General features: G+C 41.2%; 1 protein-coding gene across 4 annotated transcripts in view; it reads right to left on the minus strand.

Moving 5' to 3' along the window:
• The window catches only part of SPTLC3 (serine palmitoyltransferase long chain base subunit 3), a 96,733-nt gene that overhangs the window by 5,666 nt on the left and 66,929 nt on the right, over positions 1 to 24,138 (minus strand). For all 4 annotated transcript variants that reach the window (XM_076335076.1, XM_076335077.1, XM_076335075.1 and 1 more), the window contains 3 exons: positions 21,348 to 21,453; positions 13,572 to 13,791; positions 11,299 to 11,425 (listed from right to left, as the gene is read on the minus strand). In XM_076335076.1, coding sequence (XP_076191191.1) covers positions 11,299 to 11,425; positions 13,572 to 13,791; positions 21,348 to 21,453 — 453 coding nt within the window. The remainder of the gene's footprint in view (positions 1 to 11,298; positions 11,426 to 13,571; positions 13,792 to 21,347; positions 21,454 to 24,138) is intronic.

Here is a 24,138-nt window from a genome sequence, read left to right on the forward strand (position 1 = left end):
GAACACTGAAGCCTCCAGTACAACTCATTTCCTCTTTTTCCCTTTGCTTTTAAGGTGCTTTTGCACAGATGTATCACGTTTTCACTCTCCATTTACTTTTTAATTTTACTTTTCATTCGCTTCATTCTTCATTTACTATTTTCTGCTGTCACCCTTCTCTGACTGGATGCCTGTTTCCTGATTTCCCATCTTCCTCCTTGTAACCACAGTGGCCGGTTAGCCGTTTGTAGCTGCTGCATACCACCTTCGGCAGATTTGTCCTCAGACCACATTCTGCCCCACCACCTGCTGTGGCTTTTCTTCCTATTCCCTCTTGGCTAAGGTGAGGATCACCACACCTACATAAACGTCTTTTCCATTAATCATTTCTGAGCGCGCATAGGTTTGAACAAGATCTACTGCTTCATCTGTTCTGTATCTTCCCGAGTCAGGGTTCTGTCAATGTTCTGGCTGGGAAATTTATAGGGAAACTGGGACTTGCTTCACAGTGATCAGTGTTTCACTGAACAAATTAAAAGATCTCATAAAACCAGTGCATTTCTAACTTTATGCACAAAACTGCCCACGCAGACAACCTGTTAGTTACAGTTTCAGTCATTCAGTTTAAAGCATTTGGTGGAAGAGATCTGCTGGGTTAGAAAAGGCCACAAATAGTTTAACCATCTCTCTAATGCTGCTAAAACAAAACCAGCTGTGCCAGAGCAAGGAAAACAAATGAAACACAAAAGCATCCTACTACAAAGCTTTCCAGTCACTAATAAAAACAATAGTCTGTGGTATTTCCAAAAATATTTTTGGTGTAGTAGATCTCAAAGAACCAGGAGGAAATATTAAGGAGGAGGAAAAATGGGGGCAGGGGAGATGGCAAGGAAAGGGAGTTAGAGAAGAACCGCAGAATAATGTGTCTGAAGTCTAAAGAGAGACTTTTTCCCTTGTTAGAATTTGTAAAGATGTTATTAGCACCTCCTGAATGCCCAAATTACAAGGAGGAGGGTGGGGGAGCAACCTGAACTAGGGGCTCAAAACCACTGCTGCTTCTTGCTATCTTAGCAGCCCCTGAGCTAGTTTCCAAACTCTCAGTCTACAGCATTTGAAACTACTAGATTTTCAATTAGGGAAAGTTTTCATAAATGCAGATGTTCTTGGCGACTACAGTTTAAGACTTGCTGCCTTCTCCTTTCTATTCAGCTGTTTACCACAAAGCTGGAAACAAAGTGTCAGCTATGCAAGATTCCAGGCCGTTCGGTATTTATCAAACTATATGCACATGGCCCAGAGTTGATCAGTTCATCTCTACTTATTTTAGGTACCGGAAATTTAGACTCCAAAGCAAGAGGGGGAATCCAGCAAAGGAAATATTAGAGCTGAAAGAGGAGTTTCCGGCAACGCCCCAGAAGTCGAACACCTCTGCCTTTTCCAATCTTCCCTTGCTAAATCTATATCCTCAACCAGTTTGTGATGGGATGGATCCCCTTTCCAGACTCCCTATGGAACTCATTTCAGGCCAGCCAGTGCTGATGCAAAAGAGCCACTTTAATGTTTTAGCAACATCCCAGCATAGTAACTTCAGTTGCAGGGATGCATTAAAGGGCCAACTAAAAGATCAGAGCACTCATATATATCTGTAGGGAAAAAAAGCACATTAGGAGATGATTGCTACACACGCTGTATTTGCGGGTGGGTGGCTGGGAGTAACCTATTTCTTTACCAAGTGTCAACACTTTCCTTTCTCATGTTAAGTTTTGTGGTCAAAGACCACATGCACACAGCCATCTTATATGCTGTCCTGATAAGAGCAATAAAAACCTTACAGTTTGTAACTGTATTTCAGTGCTCTTTTTCATTCCTTTATGGGACCCTCCAACATCAGATAAGGAGGCAGATCTGAGCAAAATGTTTATTTTGGTCTCATTGGCCCAATTTTTCCCCCACACTGCAGATTAAATCAGTGTAAAAGAGTGATGAATTCAGTTTAGAATCAGATCTTAGTCCAAATTCACTGTGGTATGTTTAACCAAAGACACCGCATTTAAAAACTATTTTATTTGATTCTTGAGACTGTGATCTTACATCCTTTATTATTTATTGAGTGAAAATCTGCAGAGTCGGACCCTTGAGCTAAAACGATATAGTTGCATCTATTTGAGTGTAAGAATTTACCTACATGGTACTAATTAGAGGATCAGGTCCTTAGACAGTAAATATATTTGTTCAAAAATTCTTAGTTTGCAAAATTCTTGAGGATTTACAGTCTATGCAAATAGCTTATAGCACAGCATGCAGGATATCCAGATAGTTATATTCCATAAAACATGTGAACCACAAGGCAGCACACGTTTGCAGAAAACAGCCTGGACAGGGAAAACTGACCCTTAGCTAATTAAAACTAAGCCCACTAATGCTCCAGAGTTTTCAGCTAAGGTTGAGCATGACCTTATTAAGAGCTCTACATCTTTTTATTAGCTGAATTAAGAAGGGACAGAAAGAGAGAAAACTGAATGATAAAGGATTCTTAAATTTCACAAGTTATCTTCACGCTGTTTGGAACATACAGTGATACACAGCCAGCTTACTGGGATTTTGTTGAAATACAGGATTAATTACCTGGATGGTACAACAAAACCAGATTTACTGCATCTGCAATCCACCTACTGCTGGCAAATTTGGAGTTTACATTTGTTGCACCGCTTTCAAAATATTTGGTTTATTGCAAAGTTCTAAGGTGTTGGCAATTCTGTGAAAAATGCTGATTATATTTTTATTTGACACGCATTATTGCATATTGCCAGTTTTAGCTCATTAATTTCTGCAGGCTTTTAGAAAGCTTTATAGCTCAAAATTAATGTGGTTTAGTTTAAGAAAAAATACAAAGAGAAGGTGAGAGAGAGAAATGATAAAAGATAGTGGCTTGCTCGTAATTTCTTTGAAGCAACAAGCTTTTTAAGAGAGCCACTTGGAGTAACAGACTCGGTAGATGCTTTGTCACACGCCAGGCTATGGCTTCAGACCTGCTTTCAGCGAGGAGCTGCCCTGGAGTTTGACAGCAGGAAGGCATCCTGACTACACATCTGAGGGCCTGATCTCAGGTGGGTGTTACCTGGCACAGCTCCACGCACTTTAATAGAGCTTTGCTATTCATGCCAGCTGAGGACCTTATCCTGGCAGCGAAAGAGGTAGTAAAACTATCAGCTCTCTGAAACAAAAGCTTGTTTTCCTCTTCCAGAGATGTCTGCTTTTCACTGCTGCAAGATTTTAATAAGCAGAGAAGCTGGCTGCGTTCAATTCCTGCACAAACGTTCTACCTTTGAACTCTTCCTGTAGGCTTCTACCCTTGGAAATTCTGACTCAGTATATTGAGAACAGGAATAAGCAACCTGTAGCCTTTCATATCAAGATCTCAGGTGTATTTTAATTGAAGGAGAGCTATTTTTCCTGAACCCGTTCCAGGAAAGATAATCCCACGCCGTACTTTTTTTTGGCATGCAGTGGACTCTTCAAGACACAAATCCACCTGCTTTAATCTTCTCCAGCTGTTGTTTCATAGGGTCTTTCTAGATAATTAGTTACACAATCAAACTTTTACATACCGGTGTCAGCGTGTCTCTTCAATCTGTGTTCCTTGGATGGAGAACTCTACTCCCTGCCCTCCTCTACTAATAACTAGATAGTAAAAAGCAAACTTTCATAGGCTGAAAAAAAATTTGGAAAACAATAGTTCTTCCCCACTAAACTGTTGCAGATGGACAGATTTTCTTTTTTTCCTCCGATTCCATCATAAGAGTAACACACATGTACCTCCATGTGCATTAAATCACAAATAGAATGCTATAAAACCGGGGTGCCTAAAGGAAATATGTTCTCAGATAAAAAAATCTTTATAAAAAAATAACTTTGCTAGGAATTGGGGAGAAGTGAAGATATTTTCTTCTACAATCTAATGCCAACTAGAAACCTAGTAATTTCAACTTAATTCAGCTGCTAAATAAGCCCTTAAGGACTTATTTAGTCCATCCAATTTTAACTGTGGACTGCTGCAAAACACTTTCCAGAGCAGATTAAGGGAAGAAAAAGTAGCAATTTCAGCTGAAGCAGAAAGGAGAGAAATTGTACAAATTCTGTCATTTTTACCTTATTTCTTGAATGAGTCAGCTATGACTACCCAACACCTTATCTATATCCAGATATATAATGTAAGCATTCAGCGTCCCGCACAAAAGCAGGGACAGAGCAGCCAGCCTTGGCTGAGCCTTATTTACTCCCAGCACAGGTGATTAATCACAAAGCACGTCAGTCCCCCCGCTGAAAGCCAGCCAGTGCACAATGCGCTCCATCTGTATCACATTAGGTGTTTCTGAAATGCCAGTGATCTAAATGCCGTTAGAAAAGGCACTTCTCTCCTTTGTGCTCCTCGGGCTGATAACAGCGCTGGATTCCTTGGGCAGTGGCAAGCAGCATCTGGAACGGAAGAGGGATCCTCATGCTCTATCCCGGCAGCAAAGACACCCTTAAAAAGTGACTGTGTCATGGAGCTGCGTGTTGCTGTTCTTGGGAAAGCATAGCTTGCTTTGCTGGGGGACAGGCTACGAGTCAAATCCAAGTCTGATCACAGGTCACGCTCTGCCTGCAGTTAATACCTATTTGTGAATACAGGGGACACCTACCCATGGGTAGGGTCAGCTAGAGGACTACAGCACTGGTTTAACTTTGAATATGGAAAAAGTGACTTCGTATGAGGTAGAATTTGGTCAATCCTCAGAGCTCTTGCAAATCACTGCAAACACTATTACTCCAAAGCCCCTGCTTGTTCAGATCAACTGACCCTCCATGGATACATTTGGCTTCCTTCAGGAGGTGGACCGCGTGGCAGGTGGCTCCACTGGAACAGCGTGTCTTACTCATTTTGAGTAAAGGTGGCAGAATTTAGCTCTGTTTCGTCATCCACTGCTGGGAGAACATCTGTGATATTCAGCTCAGACAAATAATAATCATGACAGCATATTATCATCATTAGCATCTTCACCGTCATAGTGACTGGGAGCCCTAGTCATGGAGCCAATGCTGTGCAAACAGGGAATAAATTCACTTAAGCGCTTTAAATGTAAGCACATACTTATTGGGAATATTAACTTACTTAAAATTAAGCCAGGGTTCAAGCATTCTGCTTGATGAGGACCCGAGAGAAGCAATCATCTCAGAATGAAGCAGCAAAATGAGAATTTGAGAGGGAACAGTAAAAAGCCATACTTTAGTATGACTGATTCTGTAAGCTGTTTCGAGCAGGTTCAAGGGGTCCGTCGCTAAGTAGCTTGCAGTATTAAAGCTTACGGCTATAGTTTCACGATCAGTTCAGTCTGGCACAGAGTTATTTTGCTGCAAAAGGGATCGTTCCTCTTGGCTCCAGCTGCTCAAGTCCTGGCACTGGGATTCATGTAGCTACATGGTAGATTGGCTCAGGGAACCAGTTTGGCTGCAGGCTAACCATTTGTGGGAGGGTTGGTTATTTTTCAGCTAGATCAGTTCTCTGATTTAGTTCATTGCATGGCTGCACGAATGCTAATGCTGGCATGAGGAAAAGGGGCACGAATAAGGGGATAGGCAGGGGGCGAAAGGCAAAAAGGAGGGCAAGACTGCCCTTCCTGGCACCAGTGCTGGTTTATGCCAGGTTGTAGTGATGTGAAACTAAGGTTTTTGAGTTTACAGAGGACCCTGACAGGCAAAGCTAATGTTTTCAAAAGATCGCTGAGCACAGATAGCAGTGGAAAACGTTGGAAACTGAGCATTTTAAGAAGCTGCTCCTCCAGTTATACAAAAATCTAAGGCAGACGGAAATGTTTTAAAAAGGAACCTTTTAAAAACAGATCTTTTTAATGCCAAGCCAAAACAGAAAGCAGCGTTCTGCAGCTTTTCGCAATCTGAATGAGCTCAAACGCAAGAACCCAAAGTCTGCTAAAAACAAAAATGAAAACTAGTAGTTGCAAAAAGATAAACCAATCAGCACAAATGGCAAAGTAAATTAACATTTTAAAGAAACACTTTCTATCTAAACAACCTCAGGAATTATCTTTTAACATAAAAAGGACAGTAGATTCCTAAGGATAGGGGTTTAAATTTTTCAGCATCCCATAAAAACATATGAAAAATGCCTATTGCTGTCGGTGAATTATTGTTTGCCATGCATTAAACAGAAAAATGATGCCTTTGCAAATGCTGCGATTTGCTTTTTACACCACAATAATTTATTATTAGTCATCAGGAAAATTGCTTTAGATTTTCGAGCAGTCTTAACTCTGTCTGCCCAGTGGTTCTATTTTTTACCTATCAAATTTAAATGTAAAAATATGCTTTTTGGTATCCCAGGCAGAAAGGGGGGAAAAAAGGTCTGAGGTCACAGCTGGAGGGGCTGTGTTGCATGCAAGTAAGTATACTTGAAAATTTGCACAGGGTCCAAACACTCTGAGTCAACTACAGTCTCATCATGGGGATAAAACCACTAAGGCAGCTGCTGAGTTTCCTGAGGTATCTCCAGTGGTGTAATGAGAAGCCACGAGGAGAACATATAAAGAATAGCTATATTATGAATTATAAAGAGTAAATGCCATGGGAACTCCTGCTTCCCATATCTCCTAATAAATGAGGAGAGACACATTTGAGATGAAAAGGCTTAAGAGCGATAAAACTATTTTTTTTTTTTTAATACTATATGAACTGAACTGTGAAACTTGCTGCCTTATGACATTACTAAATGAAATACAGCTACCAGAAGTTCATACACTTTTGAACAACTCTATTATAGGAACTATGATAGTATTTATGACATTATGTAACCAAGAACAAAGGTGTCTTGTTCTACAAGCTGTCAATTTTCAGTCCTGTAAAACATGGTATTGAAAAATGCCAGGACTTGTACTCTACTAAAAATATGATTTTACATGAAAATGGAAATACATTTGCAATTTTTGTTGTCATTCTCTGACTCTTCTGACACAAGTCACTCAAGAAACAAAGGACTTGGTCATAGTGACCCCAGCCTACCCCTCTCTCTCCCAGGTAGGAACAACTATGCCTATCAGTTTTGAGGGAACTACTATCTTCTCCTAATTCAGCACTTCTCGTGCTTCATTTTCTCAAGAAAACATGGCAAAACAAGGAAACTGTAATAGCTGGCTGTGTGCTCTGCAGTATCCTCCCAGTCACATTATCATGACATTAACATCTCACAACTATTACAAATATTGATATGGGACATTCCCATACATTTATAGATGGTTTCTGTGGGAGATAGCATGTCTTCTCTGTATCTTTTTACTTATGTCAGTGCAAGGCTTTTAAAACGAGAACTTCCCTGTCCAAATTGGAGTCTCCTGCTGCAAAGGAAGGTAAGCACACCTCTTGCTAGCACACTTCCACAGCCGTTTGCTGACCAGGGAAGAACAAGGAGTGTCTGAGGTACCAGCATTGGTTTGGAGGGTTGTGTGTTTGCTATACTTTCTTGCAGACACATTTGTCCCTCTTCCTCTCCTTCCCCACACCAGGCTCTTTTTGTTCACAACCTCTCCAGCTCGTCTTCTCAGCATCTCATTTTGGTCCTGTTCTCCATCCTTATCACCCACTTGTTATCTATTCACTGTTGTGCCTCCTTTGCTTGTCAGAGTCTCTTCTGTCTTTAATCTTCCTGGCTCATCTCCCTCGGTGCCTGACAGTGCAGGATGGGCATAGGTGCTCAGGGTCCCAGTCCTCTGCCCAGGCTCTAGGTGGGGGATGCTCTGTTCAGGCCCCCCAAACTGAGCTGGAAGATGCTCCTTCACTCAGTGGATCTTGAGATTTGTCAATGTTCATTTCAAGTAGAGATTTTTTAGGGACTTGTAACATCACAAGACTCAGATGGTATTTCATAGATGTGGCAAAAATTATAAACTTGGCTATCACAGTCCAAATCTTCATCCCAAAGCCTGGAGAAACTGAAGATCTTCAGGGGAAAAAGGATTTTTTAAAAATTTCCCCCCCCCCTTTCCCCCCCCCCCTAGATTATCAAACCCCCATATGTATACCTAGCCTTCTTCTGAGGAAGGACTGGAGCTTTTTTGTTGATACGAAAAAATTGTAGCCTGAAACAGACACCTGCTGTGGATAATTTCCAGCTAAACAGTTAAGGTTTCATAGAATTATTTTTGAAGTGCTAACCTGTTCCTTCCTTGTAATTAAGCTGTACCCCCTGTGTCCATACACGTCTATTCATATCCTGCAGTCATGCATCCAGTGTACTGATCCTGTCCTAGAAATGCACACCCTGATTCCTTTTCCAAACAACCATATTCTTACTAATTGAAAATAAAGGAAGAAAATGTGGGAGATCAATCATTTGGATACACACCAGGATAAACACAAGCAGTATCGCTGCATTTCTGGCCTCCGACATTACCCACTACATAATTCCACCTATGCTACTCTTTTCTAGATCAGCTGCTTAACAAATTAGGGGAGAATAACTAGCAAGAAATTGAAGAGAATATAAAAGCATTCTATCTGGGAAAATATAAAAGATGACTGTGTGAATTGCTAAAAAATATAGAATAAAAAATTTTCAGAGCAGCAATTTAAATGACCAGATTAGTCTTCCTTCTCTTAGTTTTCTGTTAATCTACTGAGTCATCAGTCATGAAGTTCAGATGTAGGAACAAGCTGAGTTAACACACTTGTCATCCCATTATTTCATACTCTTTTCAAGAAGCACCCTCTAGTTAACATGGAACTTTTTAGCAAACTCTAATTTCATTCTTTTCCAAAACAATCCCAGTATTTTTTGCAAGGCTCCCTCCCCTACAGAAATGCCCTCCAGAGGACAAGCCATCAGTGGACATCTCCTTATAAACGATTCCCCAAATCATCCTGCGGAAAGGGAATGCCATTTGAAATAAATTGCAAAATAAACTCCTTTTATCGATTCAACAGGCTTCCAGAGGACAAAGGGTCCATACCACCCTGTGGCAACTCTGGTTGACTTGAAACTTCTCTGCCAGGTGTCTCCGCTAGACGGCTCATGCTCTCACAAGGACTGCTCACATGCAGGATTCACCATTTTCTATGATAGTAGACCAAAAGAACTCAGCCAAGGCCGCTGTTGTCCTTGGAAACAAAAATATCTAAGAAGAGACAGTGCTTTCTCCCTTCTGTTCTCCCCTCCTTTCTAAGCCACCACCTTCCTCTCTCTTATGCCAAAGCAGCATTGTAGTGTGGTCCAGCATAACATTCTTTCCTGTGTTTTGGGTTGTGTGGGTTGTTTTTTTTTTTTTTTTTTTTTTAGTCACAAGACAGCCTAATGAAGGGAGGCCCACATGAAAGAAAAACCAATAGACTAAAATAATGAGTCTGGCTCAGAAGGGCAAGAAACATTTTTACACATCATAGCCAGTTTGCTAGCCTTTGTGCAATACTCTAAGTTGTGATATATGATTAATTCATTTGTTTTTCTAGTCATTTGCATTTCATATTACAAGACAAATTTAAAAAAACCTGACAGAACACTAATTTATTTCATAAAGGAAGACTTAATAAGCACTTATTTTGTGCAGAAATACAAACACTGTGTCATTAAACAACACTGCTTCTGGAAGAGAAAATGCTGCAAACTCTTAGCCCTAAAACAGTTGGACACGCACATCTTAAAAGCCTCCATCTTGAACCAAGTTCTCCTATTAGCCTGCACGGAACTGCACGCAGAATCACGCTAGCCGAAGATCATTTTTAGGCGGCTTTGAAGGTTTGGAAGCGCTCTGCACGTTTAATGTTTTACACGCGGCATCTGTGAGCGCCTTAGGTGGCTCTGGGGAAGGCTCGGTGTAAGACCGCCCTCTGACGGCAAGCGCTTCCTACAGCCAGCGCAGGGAGCCCCGCAGCAGGACGGGCCGCACAGTCCCCAGGGTAGAAGAAACATGTCAGAGCTGGTCCCTTACGTTGAACAGGATGCAGGCGTCAGCGCACGCAACGTTGACCTTTCACATTTCAGGTTGGAAACAGTTGTTACGCTCTAACTTCTCTGCCAAAATGACAAGAGCACCGTTTCCTCGTTGTCTACACGTTGCGCTGGAGTTTTGCTGCACTTTGTTATTGCACTCAGCAGAATTTGGCACTGGGACTGGATTTTCTAGCCCTCCTTTTGTACACTGGGGTCTTGTAAATTCTGGCCTCATTGAAGGGCTGCGATAAACATCTTAATAGCCTCATGTCTATCATGGTTTGAAACCGTCCTCTAGGGCACTGCAACAGAATAGTGCAGAGCAGTATCTTATCTGTTCTCATATACCCTTTTTCCTTTCCATTCCCACCCTGCTCCGGTCATATCTATCGAGGAGGACTAATACAGAATAACTGTTAGTCCTACACAAGGGAAGAGAAAATAGCACAGCACAGTTCTGCAGGACGAGTATAAAAGAGGTCGCCCTTCAGAGCAGAATCTGTGTCTTCAACTGCATGTTACACAGTAACATGATTCTCGGGCACTCCGGACAAAAACTCTACAAATTCAAAACCCACCAGCTTTTCTTCAAGTCGGGATTTAAGTCCTAGAACATTGAATATATATCAGTATCACTTTGAAACAGTAGCAGATAGATAGGTCACACAGTTGCTTTGTTGCTAGCTCCATCGAAAGCATGTTACACACAGGATTGGACGGTAGCTGCATCTGCAACTTCAGGAGAGGAGTATAAATAAACCTAATTTTTTATAAAGGCACCAAGTAGTCAATGCTTTTGGGACAAAATGTACTTGAAAACTAGCTTCAGGACACCATAATTAATGCCTGAGTGAGGTAGGAATTATTATAATCATCTTCTCATGCTATTATTTAACATACAATACCTGTTTTGAAATTCTGCACCATGCTTGAGTTGCTTGCCATTTTGGAGGTTCACACTTACAAAGAAGCTAAACTGACAGCATCTAGCCCATAAAGGAAGGCATGTCCTTATGAACCCCTCCTACAAAGTCAGACAGTCTACTCAAAGGGCAATTCATGTACTTCCATTTGCTGCTGCTGCAAAGCAGAGTGGGCTGGCAACTATAGAGCCAGAATTCTGGAATATTTCCATCCCTGATGCATGTGAATGAACGTGGAAAAAGAAATAGAGGTGATAGTAGTTAGAAGTATGATGATTTGGATATTAATTTTACAGTAAGAATTATTTCCTTTGGATTGCAATATCATACTACTTTGCTGCTGGGTGACATTTTGTGTGCGCCTGTACACAGTAGATGCTTTGGTAGTAATTGAAATAAGTAAAGTTAAAGAAGGCGGCTTACCTTGTGTTGTCCCGTCTAGTCCCATGAGACATTTCATTGCCCTGATGATTTGCTCTGCTACGGGTGGACACATAGATGTGGCGTACACAGCACTGTGAGAATGAGTTCGTAAAAAGTCCACAAGGTCCTTACACAAGCAAAACAAAGCATGAATGAGCTTTGAGCTGGCCAAACAGCAGATCTCCCTCTTAACTACTGCAGGAGTGAGAACATGCGAAAGGAAGAGGATGTTTCACCAGTTATTGGTTTGCTTTCTTGGCTGCTACTCTTAATACATAGCCTGAAGAAACATCAGGCAGGTGCAAATACTTTACCATATAAGTGGGGCAATTACAGCTGAAACAAAAGTCTGGAATAGAATAATGTTTACTTCTGTGCTAAGACTGATTATAAAGGAGCCAAAATCATTTAAAGACCAATGAACAGCTGCACTTAAAATACTGCTCAGTTCCTCTCTGGGAACGAAGCAAAGCCTACATGACATCAGTATAGTTCCTCTGCCACAAGACCTAACCCAGGGAAAGCAACCTTACTGGGATCTCTCTTTGGCTATTAACATAAACTTCTTTCAACTGAAACTTTCCATCAGTGTGGCAGGGACAGTCATGTTAGAGTCGGTATAGCTGCTTTAACATTTCCTTGTATAACTAAGAGAACAATCTGTGCTCCTAGAAAAAGCTTTGATGTACTGTAGGCATGTCTAAAGCACCAGTAACTCTTCTGAATCCAGGGACACTGTAGGAATTCAGCACTTGATTAAGACCATCACTGTTATGACAGCTTATACCTCCTAGTGCAAAATGTCAGAGTAACAGCACACTAAAAGCTGAATGCATATTAGTAAGAAAGGGATGAGGCCTGCTTGAAAACCGCCTTTGATAAAAAATATCACCAGGAAAAAACCCAAAGAGAATAACACAAATTATTGCCAAAAAAGCTGTATGAGTCTATGTGGTAACTCCAATGCTAAAGATAAAGATTTACCTAACCTTATACAGGTTATGCATTGCTATATTGCAGTTGTAATCCTAAGGGTTCGATCAAATAGCTGAGAAGGCTTCTGTGCTCTAGCTGATGCAGAATAAACAGTGCCACAGTGAGTTTTTGGCTGCGGAAATGAATATAAGTGTGCTAAGTGTGTTGGCAGCTGCCACCAAGGCCCGGAAGCCTGAGGCAAAGCTTAGTGATACACACAGGCATGAAAAGAGCGACCCACTTTCATTTAAGAAAACTTCCAAGGATTAGATGATGAATTACTTTAGACTGCTTTTCACAGGTCTAGGCTTCCTATAATTTCTAGCTACATTAGCCACATTGTCTTTGGTAAGAGTTAAACCTTCAGATGCAAATTCAGGAAGCAAAGAAAACAAAGAAAATTGATTCTTAATGTATTATGATAGCCTGTTTTAAGATCTCCAGGGGCAAAACCAGAAAAGACAGTAAGAAATATACACTCGATACTTTCTTATAGCCCTTTTATTCTACTCAAGTACTACCCTTATTAATGTTATCCTGACAATAACCATATGGGCTGTCTAAACAGGCTTCCTACTCATTCAGCAAACTATTTAAGAAATACATTCAGCAGGGTATGAAAAGGGTAAATAATCAGCAACCACTTGATATCTCTGTCAAGCAACAAAACCGAGGACATTTCACAATGGTGCTGATTACGCTTTCTCTTCTTCTACACCCCCAGTTGAAGCAAGCTCAGCTCTACTTTTTGTTGACATCTGTTGTTGGCAGGCGGTTGTTTTGTTAATGTACGCAGAGCAACTGAGGACACGGATTTTACTACTGCAAAAGGCCCTCAGTAACCCTCTTTCTTCATCCTCCTAAAAAATGCAACTGTGACAATCCACAACTGTTTAGGAATTTTATTATCAGTGGATGAAACTGTGGTTTTAATCTCTTAATATTGCTCCATACACTGTTTACAAATGTGAAACAAAGTAATGAGCAATCTGCATGCAAATTAATGTAGTGAAGTATATTTAGCCAACCACAACGTGTCTAAACATTTCCAAGACAAACAACAATCATCAGGGTGGCACAGAAATACCCAACCCAAGCAAATTACATAATATGAACATGAAACAAAAATAAGAAAGTCTGGCTGTTTGATGTGCATTTGGGATCCAGACAAAAATGGTACTAACTTTAGAATACTGCTCCTGCAAAGCAGTCTATGCGAAAAGATAATGCAATATATCATACATAATAAGAAGGTACTTCCCCCCCTTGATGTTAAAATGTTTGTGTTTTCCTTTTACCTTTTTGCCAGCTATGTATCCTCCAGCTGCGCCAAAGCTCTTTGTGAACGTTCCCATTAATACGTCAACATCGTCAGGACTCATACCGAAGTATTCCACAACTCCTCGGCCCGTTGCACCCACCGCACCGATGCTGTGAGCTTCGTCCAAGTAGAGGTAGGCTTTGTATTTCGTCTTCAAGGAGACTATCTCTGGCAGGCGCACGATGGACCCTTCCATGCTGCAGATGGAGAGAATCATGGATGAACAACAAATCTTGTACTCGCTTTCTCTTTAAGATACTGCCAGAAAATATAGGCATTAATTGCCTCACTCCATGAAAGATCTTCTGGAACCTCAATTTGTATTTACAATTCAAAGAAAAATTGCAACCCTTTCCCATCTGCAGGTGAGTATAAAACAAACAGTTTTAGAATTCAAACAATCAAAACTGGTCAAAAAGTCATTGAACATTTGTAAATTTTCAACATGCCAGAAAGGAGAAGGAAAGATATAAAGCACGGGGGAGATACTCACCCAAAGCAGCACATTACAATTCAGTACAAAACAAATATTGTAATGAATTATAAGGAACCGCTGTAATTCAGTCTGGTCCTTGCTTACTTCACCGTCAGCTACTGTGGCAATATTTGGGGGTAGCAGCTCTAGAGCAAATTACCCTGGTGCAGAGTAGTTGGGTCTAACATACACAGGAGATGGGCCACCTGAAATGCACAGATGGTGCCATAACTCAAAGCAGCCCCAGTCTTCAGAGTGGACAGAATCAGGGATTAGAAAAGGGAGCTCAAATCCTCTCTTGCCAATTGTTTCTCCCCATACGAACTTTTTAGGAAATGCAGCCTGCTATGTAGTACTCAAAAGGAAAAAATATTTCCGTTCTTTTTCTTATCACTTTCTTACAGCGATGCAGGAAAAGGAAATGTTCTGAACTTGCACTAATGGCGTACTGAGATTTGTAGAAATAAGAAGAGACGATAATTCTTTTGTTGCTGGTAATCACGTCAGTAAGTTAGAAGGCACAGAGGAGCTGTACAGCAAAATGAAAGCCCAGGGAGACAAATAAGAAATGCACTCTAATCCCATAAAGATGACATATCAATAGTATTGCTGTGAAGATTATTGTGTCTTGAAAACCTTTGTGAGATGACTACAGCTATGCTTGGATATGCTCTGATGCACTAAGTATTCATTTCATAATGAGTTAGACATGTACTCTTACACTAGCTCTAGTGAGCAGGTCTTTAAATGCTAAATACTTCCTAGCAAAAACAGTGAGGGCGCTGTGTGCCAGGAAAACCAGTGCTCCGTGGCTAAGGCCTGTGGCTAAGGTTTCCGACTGCAAATGCTACAAGAGTTTCAGGTAAGCAGAAATCATAGAATCATAGAATCACTGAGGTTGGAAAAGACCTCTAAGATCATCGAGTCCAACCGTCGGCCCAACACCACCATGCCCACTAAACCATGTCCCTAAGTGCCGCATCTACTCGTCTTTTAAATACCTCCAGGGATGGGGACTCCACCACTTCCCTGGGGAGCCTGTTCCAATGTTTCACCACTCTTTCAGTAAAGAAATTTTTCCTCACATCCAATGTCGAGTTTGTTCCCAAATAGCATGTACAAAAAGGCAGTGCGATCAACACAACTACTTGGCAATTTTTAGATCCTGGACCAGTGGCTTTCACAGATTGTTTTATTGCCACTCTAGCTGCACTATGCAGCTGGAAGCTTGGTACCACAAAAGCGGCAGGATGTGCTTTTAGCACTTGGGAAATTTCTGACAATTTTAGTCCTTCTTCAGCCTTTGGTCTCCTGAGTAAGCTTGGAAACAGCTTGGTCTCCAGTTTTGAAGGAGACCTGCCCGTAGGCAAGTCTCCATTAGTTTGAAAGAACAGCACGGGGGAGCAGCCATGGACAAGGGTTGACTGTGCTGTTCATACTGGGAGGTTCGGAGAGTGGTTGTGTGTGCCTGGAGGCATATTTTTGGCTGTCAGGTGACTGCTGGCAAATCTTGCCCTTCTGTCTTGCCCAGCAAAAGAAGAGGCAGCTGTGGGGCTATATATCAGCACCAAAGTCTCTTGCAGCAAAGAAGGGTGGGCTTGTACTGCAAGCTCCTGAAGGCTGGGCTTTCTCACTTTTCCCAAATGGCGCTTGGCAACTGGGGGAGAAGCAACTTCAACCACCACAGCTATTTTCCTAATGAATACAAGGGCAGAGCCCACAGTCCTCACATTAGCCCAGAGTCAAAGCATTAGTCAGCTAAAAATTATACTGAGCCACTGGGTGTGCTTGGGCACGCAGCATCGTACCATCGTTCTGGGGATGGCGGCTTTCGGCTGCGTCTGGTCGGCCTGCAGGTTGGCTATATGGTCAGAGAGTGACAGTGGTGCCAAGGAGCACCTCTGCAGAGGGAAGCAAATAAGCATCCCACCCTCCACCTTCCAGCAATACTTGGGCAGACCAGCTAGGGAAAGAAGGACAATAAGAGTTTTTCCACGTTTACATGGACAAGATTAGGCTTAGGGGCTCATGGAGATTTCAGATGGGAGAGACAGCATTTATCTTCAAAAAGACAAGAGTAAAAATGGTAAATTAAAAATACAGAGCTTGATTTGCTGCATATTTGTGGAATGGAAGCAAAGTTGTTGCTGATTCATAGAATCATGAATTCATGAATACATAGAGCTGGTACATGGCTATTGCAAGATTTAACCATTAAGAGGATTTAATGAAAACTTTTCTTACTAGTATGAGTAGGAGATTTCTCTTTGAACTCTAAGCTGTTTAGCCAAACAAAGCACTTGTATTCAATTTCAGTGTTGATTTACTGCTCTTGAAAGATGCTGGCTGACATAAATGTTACAATAGTTGACAGAGGTCCTAACATGGCCTTGAAGTGTCCATGGAGTAGACAAAGCGCTGCTAGTTTCATGTATGTTTTCACGTGCTGCCATTCAAACAGGCCTCAGCCCTCCTGATGGCAGACACAAGAGCTGTTTTGCTGCCTACTCTGTTCTTGGTCTCTCTTTTGTCCCTGGGAGATGGTCTGTGATATAAACACCGCTCTGTTTAGAATTGCTCCAAGATAAAGCTCACTTCACATAACCTCTTGGGTATCCCAAATGGAAAGTTTACCGAATCCTTCAGTAAACATTGATGTCGACTGAGTTTAAACCAGAGAGCCAGAAATGAACTGTAATTGTTCTGTCTCAGTCTGGTTGTGTCACTTTTACAAAGCTGTTGATCTGTTTCCAGATCTGCTCAAGCACACAGGGCACATCAAAAAAGCTGGATGCAGATGGACATAAGCTGGCTCTGCCCAGGCCAGACATTCTCATCATGTGGTATTACATCCTGTCTTGTAGCAAAAATTATTAGCTTGGTGGCAGGGATGTAAAGCTTCTAGATTGCAGCTGACCCTGGTCACCCTTGTTCGGCGGGTGGGCACAAAAGCTTGCTTCAGTACACACTCAGTTTGAATGCACTTCCAGATGTGAGGAGGTAATCCAAAATTCTGGGATCACTGAATTTTGAAGCTTGATTCAATCACTGAGATTCTTCCTGATGCAGCTGATGAATTGTGGAGCCAGGTGCTTTGAGAAACAGGAGGTGTGCACTTGTGCTGGTCACTTCGCTTGGAACAAAGGCTTGCTCTTGACAGGATACTGACAGTTTTTGTCCAGTTTATTTTGAAACTTCTCAGGAAAAGAGTTTTCTACATCCTACTATGGTACCACAGTTTCAATTTTTTTTTTTTCTTCAGGAAAATTAATTTACCAATATTCAACCTATTGTCTTCTTCATAATTGCATCACTCAACATCTCTAAACATACCCTATAAGTACCACTATCCTTTCAACATTTGAAAACTTTATCTGTTCCCCTTTCAGGCTAGTTTGTAATTGGGAAAATCCCTCCTTTCCTGACCTGTTACTCCCAAGACGTATGCATTCCATTTTAATGTTTACTTTAGGTATTGTTTTCTTATATAAATCTTGCACATTCATACTACAATCTCTGTTTTGTAGTTTAGAGCAATAGTTTTAAGGAAACCTTCCAACCCTGCCCTCAAATACAACCCCATACACTGAAGCAATAGAAATGTTAACCTTTAATGCTGGTCCCTGGCCAAAGACATGAAATGTTACCCATTCTTTTCTGTAAGTCCAGTCACTTAATCCCAGGAAATAAAAAATAACCCTGAAAAATTTCCTACGGTATTGGCATTGAATCCTAAGGAACTTCTAATGCACATGAAAAGGCACTGGACAATATCTAACTGATCAGAGAGCTATTTTCTGAGCTGGAAGGGAAAATACCCAAATTAAATTAAAAGCAGGGAAAAAACTAATGAAAAACAATCTGTTTTGATCAGTTTCTGGTGCCCCATAACTCCTGCCCTGGGCCTTGGCCTGTCTGACTCCTAGGTAAATATGTCTGCAAGAGAGCAGAAGCCTACCACAAACCATATAAGAACACAGTAACTGATTAATCCTGAACTGGGAATGGTAGAAGCGAAGGAAAACATTAGCTGGAATTTGAATAATAGAAATACGATTTAGCGAGTCAGTTTAACTTGTGCCCTGGACACTGCCAAAACTTGTTCATGCTTTTTGTACTGAAGATTGATGGCTAGATAGTCTCTCTCAGTTTGGAGTGCAAACGGAATATATTTGCTCCTAGGCTAGTCCAAGTTAAGAACTAGCTTTCACTAGTAGTTACGTTTACTTCTGATGATTTTTTTTTCTTTTCAAGATAATAGAGACATTAAAAAGCAAACAAACATATACGTATTGCTATTTATTTGACATGTAGCTTGAGTGCTTCCCAAGTTGAGGGGCCAATTCTGCCTTCAGTTGTAACCAAGCAAAATCTGTGGCTTATGGTTTGAAGCACAAGTCTGATTTCCAGAAATGCTCGTGTTGGTTAGCCGTGACCCTTTTCAGATTTTGCCAGCTGGTAAGTCCGAGTTTATGCACAGTGTAAACACTTTAACATACTCTGAATGGAAAGAGAAGGCAAATTTTTTTCCACACCATCAACTTCACCATACTCGGACTATGGTGACCCATATAACAGTATTTTTTTAAAGAAGGAAAACTTGGTGTTTCTTTTGCATCTCTGGAAAAAGCATTTCTGTAAAAATTTGCCAAGCCAAACTTGCAAGTCAAGATATTTTAACATGGAGAATGGCTCTGACCAAGTTATTTAAATTCTGTATTAGTTGTCCCTGAAGCATAATTTAAGTCCTTTAAGGAAGAAAGAAAAAAAAAAAGGCAGTATTAACTATTGTAAGAAGAATACATTAACAACAGTCTACCTCCTCTTAAACCCTCTAGATGAATGTTAATTTGGCATCTGGCAAATCTTCAAGAAAACTAAGAGTAGCCTATATGGGGTTGGAAAATTTTAGTCTCTTTCAAGAATCATGGGCCAAGAAAAGAAAGAACATGCACACAAAAAAAGTAAGAGTATTTCTAATATGTCTCTCTCCAGCTTTTCTTTTGCACATGAAATGTTATTAGCTACTTACTGTATTAGACTACATGGCCTGTGAGTCTGTTCCCAGCAGTGTTGTAAGGACAGATCAGCTGCCTGCGTCTCGGGTTGGCAGTGATGGCAGGGATACAACACCGTGGGGTGTGGTGGTATTCTCCCTCAAGTCAGAGCAGACTTGCTTTGCAACCAAACCACAATCTTCAATTTCTGATCTGCTTAGACTATGAAAACAACTAACCAACCAACCTAGCTACTGCTAGGGCTAGTTTCCAATGAAAGACTATTAGAGAGCTGAGCTTTGTTTTTCTTTTACTTGATGCCTTTCAGAAGCATAGACACTCAGGGCATGAGTGGTCTTAACATTATTTAGCCCTTATGGGGCTGAAGGAACTTTATGGTTCCTCTTTAGTGAGGTTCTCTGAGGTTTAACATATTTTTTATTTTGCATTCCAACAGAAGGTTCTTCGAACTTTTGAGAACGAAATCTCCTTTGAAAATGAACTGAAAAAGTAGAGGAAAAGAAAACTCTGTATCAAAGATGCATCTGGAAATACAGTTATTATAGTTGCAAATATCTGACTGTGGGTTTGTCCCACTGCTCAGACTGATCTATGCTTCTGTGTCACCAGTTTACCTTCTTGCTGCCTAGTGATCAATATCCAGGGTAAAGGATTTAAAAGCGAACAAAACTCAGCAGCTGGAGCATTTTCTGCAGGCCATGTGACCGATGGGAATATTTATCAGTAAAATGTTGGTGGTCCACTTAATTTCTGCATGATCAAAGTCCTTAAATCCGAGCTTTCTTTTAGTAGTGCCAAGCTATGTTTATTTGCAGTTTTGCTCTGTTTATTCTGGTTGAAAGGAGACGTTCAGCCTGCTTTGGATCAGCTGATCTGCTGCTGACCTGTTTCAGCTCTGAGTGACAGGTATTTAGATAAGGACTGATTTGTTCTCTTTGCAGATGGAAAATGTTAGGCAAAAAGAAAGCACTGACAACTGTGAAGTTGTGATGACATGAGATCGTAAAAAGATTCCTTATGAAAGAAGCTAATCAGCTCAACTGTGCTAGCATTTCTCAATAAAATGGCATAAACGACTGCTCATCCAGACTGGTTCAGCAACACATGATATGATCCTTACATATAAAGTTTAATGTTGCTTTCATAAACCATGTCACGTCCTGTGAATGAGTGGTTCTGGCTCCCTTCTCTCTGGTGCAAGTGTTGCTACTCCCAAACCTATCCTTCTCCTCTTCCCCCCCTCTCGTCGTCACCACAGTAGCCTTACCTAGATGCCTGCAAACCCTCTTACTGTCCAGATCTCTGCTTCTTCAGCCTTTCCCTCCTCTTCATGATCTCTCCCTCTCCCTGCTCTAGCTCCTTGCCCACCAGTGGCTCCCCCTCCATGCCATCCACCAGCCCCATGGCTGCCTCCCCAACAATCTTCTCCTGACTTGAGCGGTTGCCAGTATGAAACCCAGGATGGTGGGCCTGGCTGGTGCCTCTGCTTTGCTGCTTGACTCTAGTGATGGTTTGTCCTTCTGGTCGGGTGTAAGATGTACCACACGAGTGAATCGGAGCTATCTGACTAGGATGCTCTATAATTACATGGTATTATTGATGCTGATATCATCTGATGGATTCTCAAAGGCACTTCTCTCATTGAAATTCCTCCAGGGACTGGGGCTACATGAAATACCACTATATAATTCTTTGAAAGCCAGTCTTTTAATTGTTTTTCCTGTTGAAGTGTGAGTCCATTAGATCCAGCACTAATTACTAGAAAGGTGCTGGTATCTCTTGGCCTATGTTTAGTTTGAGTTTTTAGATTCCAACAGCTGGATAAGAACTAGGCATGCAGAGCTAATTAAGTTCTGCGTAGTTGTCTTTTGATCTGCCCGTGCGTAACAAACAACTCCAGAAAACTCAGCTTACTCACTTAGCAAAACTCCTCACCTACTATAGCTCCATGAATTTTATCACATCTGTGGCAACATACACCAGGTGATGATCTGTCTTGCTCTCACAGTACATCTCCCACTCCACTGTGATTTGCTAAATCAACATTCAGAACAATGCACAGGATCTAACTGGAGCAAGTTACACCAGGGCTCAGACTGACGTAATGGAAATCAATTTACAAGATCACAGAATGTTATTGTAACCTCCACTCTCTTAAGATTTCTCTCAGATACCTAGAGTCAATGTTCGCTTCACTCAATATATCATTCTGTCCTCAGAAATGATAAAGACTACTCAGGTTTCTAAAACACAAACATACCTGTAAATGCCCTCCACGAGGATGATAATTTTTCTCCATGCTCTGCGGCTTCGAGGCTGCCCATATATTATTGCATCCCTCAGCAACTGCTCAAGGCTCTGCATATCTTTATTTAAAAATAATAAAAAGAAGGAAGGAAAAACATTAACAAAGATTTTTCTAAAGAATTTTCGATTTTCTACTGGGCACTGTTTTTTCCTATACAGAAAAAGACAACATTAAAAAAATGCGTCCTGAAGATAAACTTCCGTTATTAGTTGGCAAGACCCAACAATTGATTTAATTTGCCTGAATGCAATCTAGTGACAAGGCGAGTTACAAAAAGCTTCCATTTATGCACCTTATCTGGGAAACTTCTAGAAATTCTTGGCATACATTTTTATTTAAAGGCTAAAGGAAACCACTTTGCTTAGCTACTGAGGCTAATTGCCAGCAGTTCTCTGTATGGGTTGCTGATATTCATGTCTCAAGGCTTCCAAATAGTGAGTTTTTGGTTGCTTTCCAACATCACCACAGGATCAGGAATAACATGCACTGCTTCAGCAAAGGTTTGGGTCAGGCTGCGTGAAGCATGTCAGGGTGGCAGCAAGAGAAATCTTGTCCTTCTCAAGAAAGAAAGTGAGTGAAAGATTGCTGATGAGAGAGGGAGAGACAAGTGGATACACGAACATGGTGTGGATACACTAATTTGGTGCCAAAATGCTTGGCACTGGCGGGACTTCGATACAAAGAGGCCTGGAACAACGTTAGAAACTTAGCTGCTTTCTCAAGGGCTGAGTGTGCATAATCTAATAAAATTATTGAAGGAAAGCCACTGAAGTTTTGAAAAACGTGAAAGAAGCAAGAAAAAACATCACAGGAATAAGGGTCAGACCAAATGTGACTCTCAATGCAGAGCTGAAATCTAACCAGCATTCTGGTGTCTGCACATGAATGAACACTCTCCAAAATGAACTATTCTGGTATTTTTCAGGAATCTGGATTGACATTTCAAAATGTTTTCAAATAACATCTTACAGAGACTCATAATACCCCAAGGAACACTACAAATCAGTTCAAAGTGTGAGTTGAGAAAATCAACAGCGTTTTTTCACGATAGAACCCCACTTTTTCAGCAACACATCTTAATGCAGTTATTATAACCTTCTAAAATAGTACACGGCTAATCTTTAAAATACAATTGTCCCAACTGAAGAAAATACACCCTAGCTATATTAATGTTGACCTATAGCTTGGTTTCCACCTGACTGGAACGGGGCCATTTACATAGTAACTGTCCATCGTGAATAACCTGTGACCTGAGAGATGGCCAGGTTATAACATGAATCCTTCCAATCTGGTACCTCACCTCTTGCTAGTACCATTTACTGATCTTGGTGAAAGATAAATTTCTCAGGAACACCTGTGCCACTCTGCACCTTACCGTGTAATCTCTTGAGCTACCAAGACCTTGCTATAACTTACAAAGCACAACACATGCACGATAAGTTGCCCCTTATTTCAGTGGTGCAATCATCTGCACAGCTGAATGAGCTCTGAGATGGAAATGCTACTGTGAATAATGCAATGCAGGCAGCACAGTTTCCACTAGGTGGCAATCAAGGAAATAAAAGTTCCTCGGTGCTTTAAAAGGGGAATTTATAACCCAGCTGAGCATTTGCAGTACGTGCATATTTCATAGAAGAGAGCTGCTCACCTTCTCTTTTGTTTTGAGTAGATAATATTCAGAAACCCTTTTGAGTTCTGAGCATTAAAGCACACCCCAGGATGACAGAAAGCTCACTCAGTCACTCAAAGTAAAATTTGGGCGCCCCCTTTTCTCCACTGAATTATTTCTCTACCAATGTCGTTGTCATCTAAATCCTTTTGGGACTTTTGAAACCCTCCCCTGAATCACACAGGGTCTTTCAATTCAGTATTCATGTCAGTTCAGATCGGTTCTAGACTTCAGGAAAGTCAGTTTGCCCAGCTCTCCGAGCTAAAAGCATGGCTTGAAGATTCAGTTGTTTTAACATACATCCACATGAAAAGGAGGGAAAGAGGAGAGGATAGATAGAAGTGAAATGTATATAACTCTGTTTAATAGAGCTGTTTAAAAAAATACATGGATGTGAATAGCTCCTCTGTCCAAACTAGTGCGGAACATGAGACCACAGATAGGGAAGAACATTTCCGAGGGATGAGCTTGCCTGACTTTACACATGACATGGTCCTGCTGGAGTACAGGCTAAGGACATGTCTGTTTGCAGGATCAGGGCTATCTCACTTTGTTTTTGATGTCTCATTCTGAAAAACATGTATGTGTGACCCTTTCTTAGGCCTGTAATAGTCAACACATAATTTCTTTAGGTGCAAACGAATTTTACTGACCTTTTTACTCTGTGCTTGTAGTGCCTCATTTGGAAAGGGGAAATTGGGAGGAAGAGAAAATCTGGTACCTTTGATCTTCCCCCCAAAAGGCTGCTTCTGTTACTCAAAGTGAAAATGCAGTCCTCTCTATGTGCTGGTGCTTAGACTTTCCAGAAAGTGGGATATACTGAACACCAGGAAAAACAATAGTGCAACCCCAGGTGGCTTTTGGTTATCAAATTATTTGCCCATTAAATATAGTTAGACTGTGAAACACTGGGACATTGAGATGATGAGTTGCACGTAGTCCATCTTGAATAACCAGTTATGGGGAAAATAACTGTCCTTCCTTGTTTGACCATCACCAGCCCAGGCTTTTCAGCGGTAATGGCTAACAACCGTTCACCAGCCCAGGAGGTGGTGTTAAGAATTTCACTTGATT

This window comes from Aptenodytes patagonicus, chromosome 3 (genome assembly GCF_965638725.1).
Source record: "Aptenodytes patagonicus chromosome 3, bAptPat1.pri.cur, whole genome shotgun sequence".
NCBI classification, from domain to species: domain Eukaryota; kingdom Metazoa; phylum Chordata; class Aves; order Sphenisciformes; family Spheniscidae; genus Aptenodytes; species Aptenodytes patagonicus.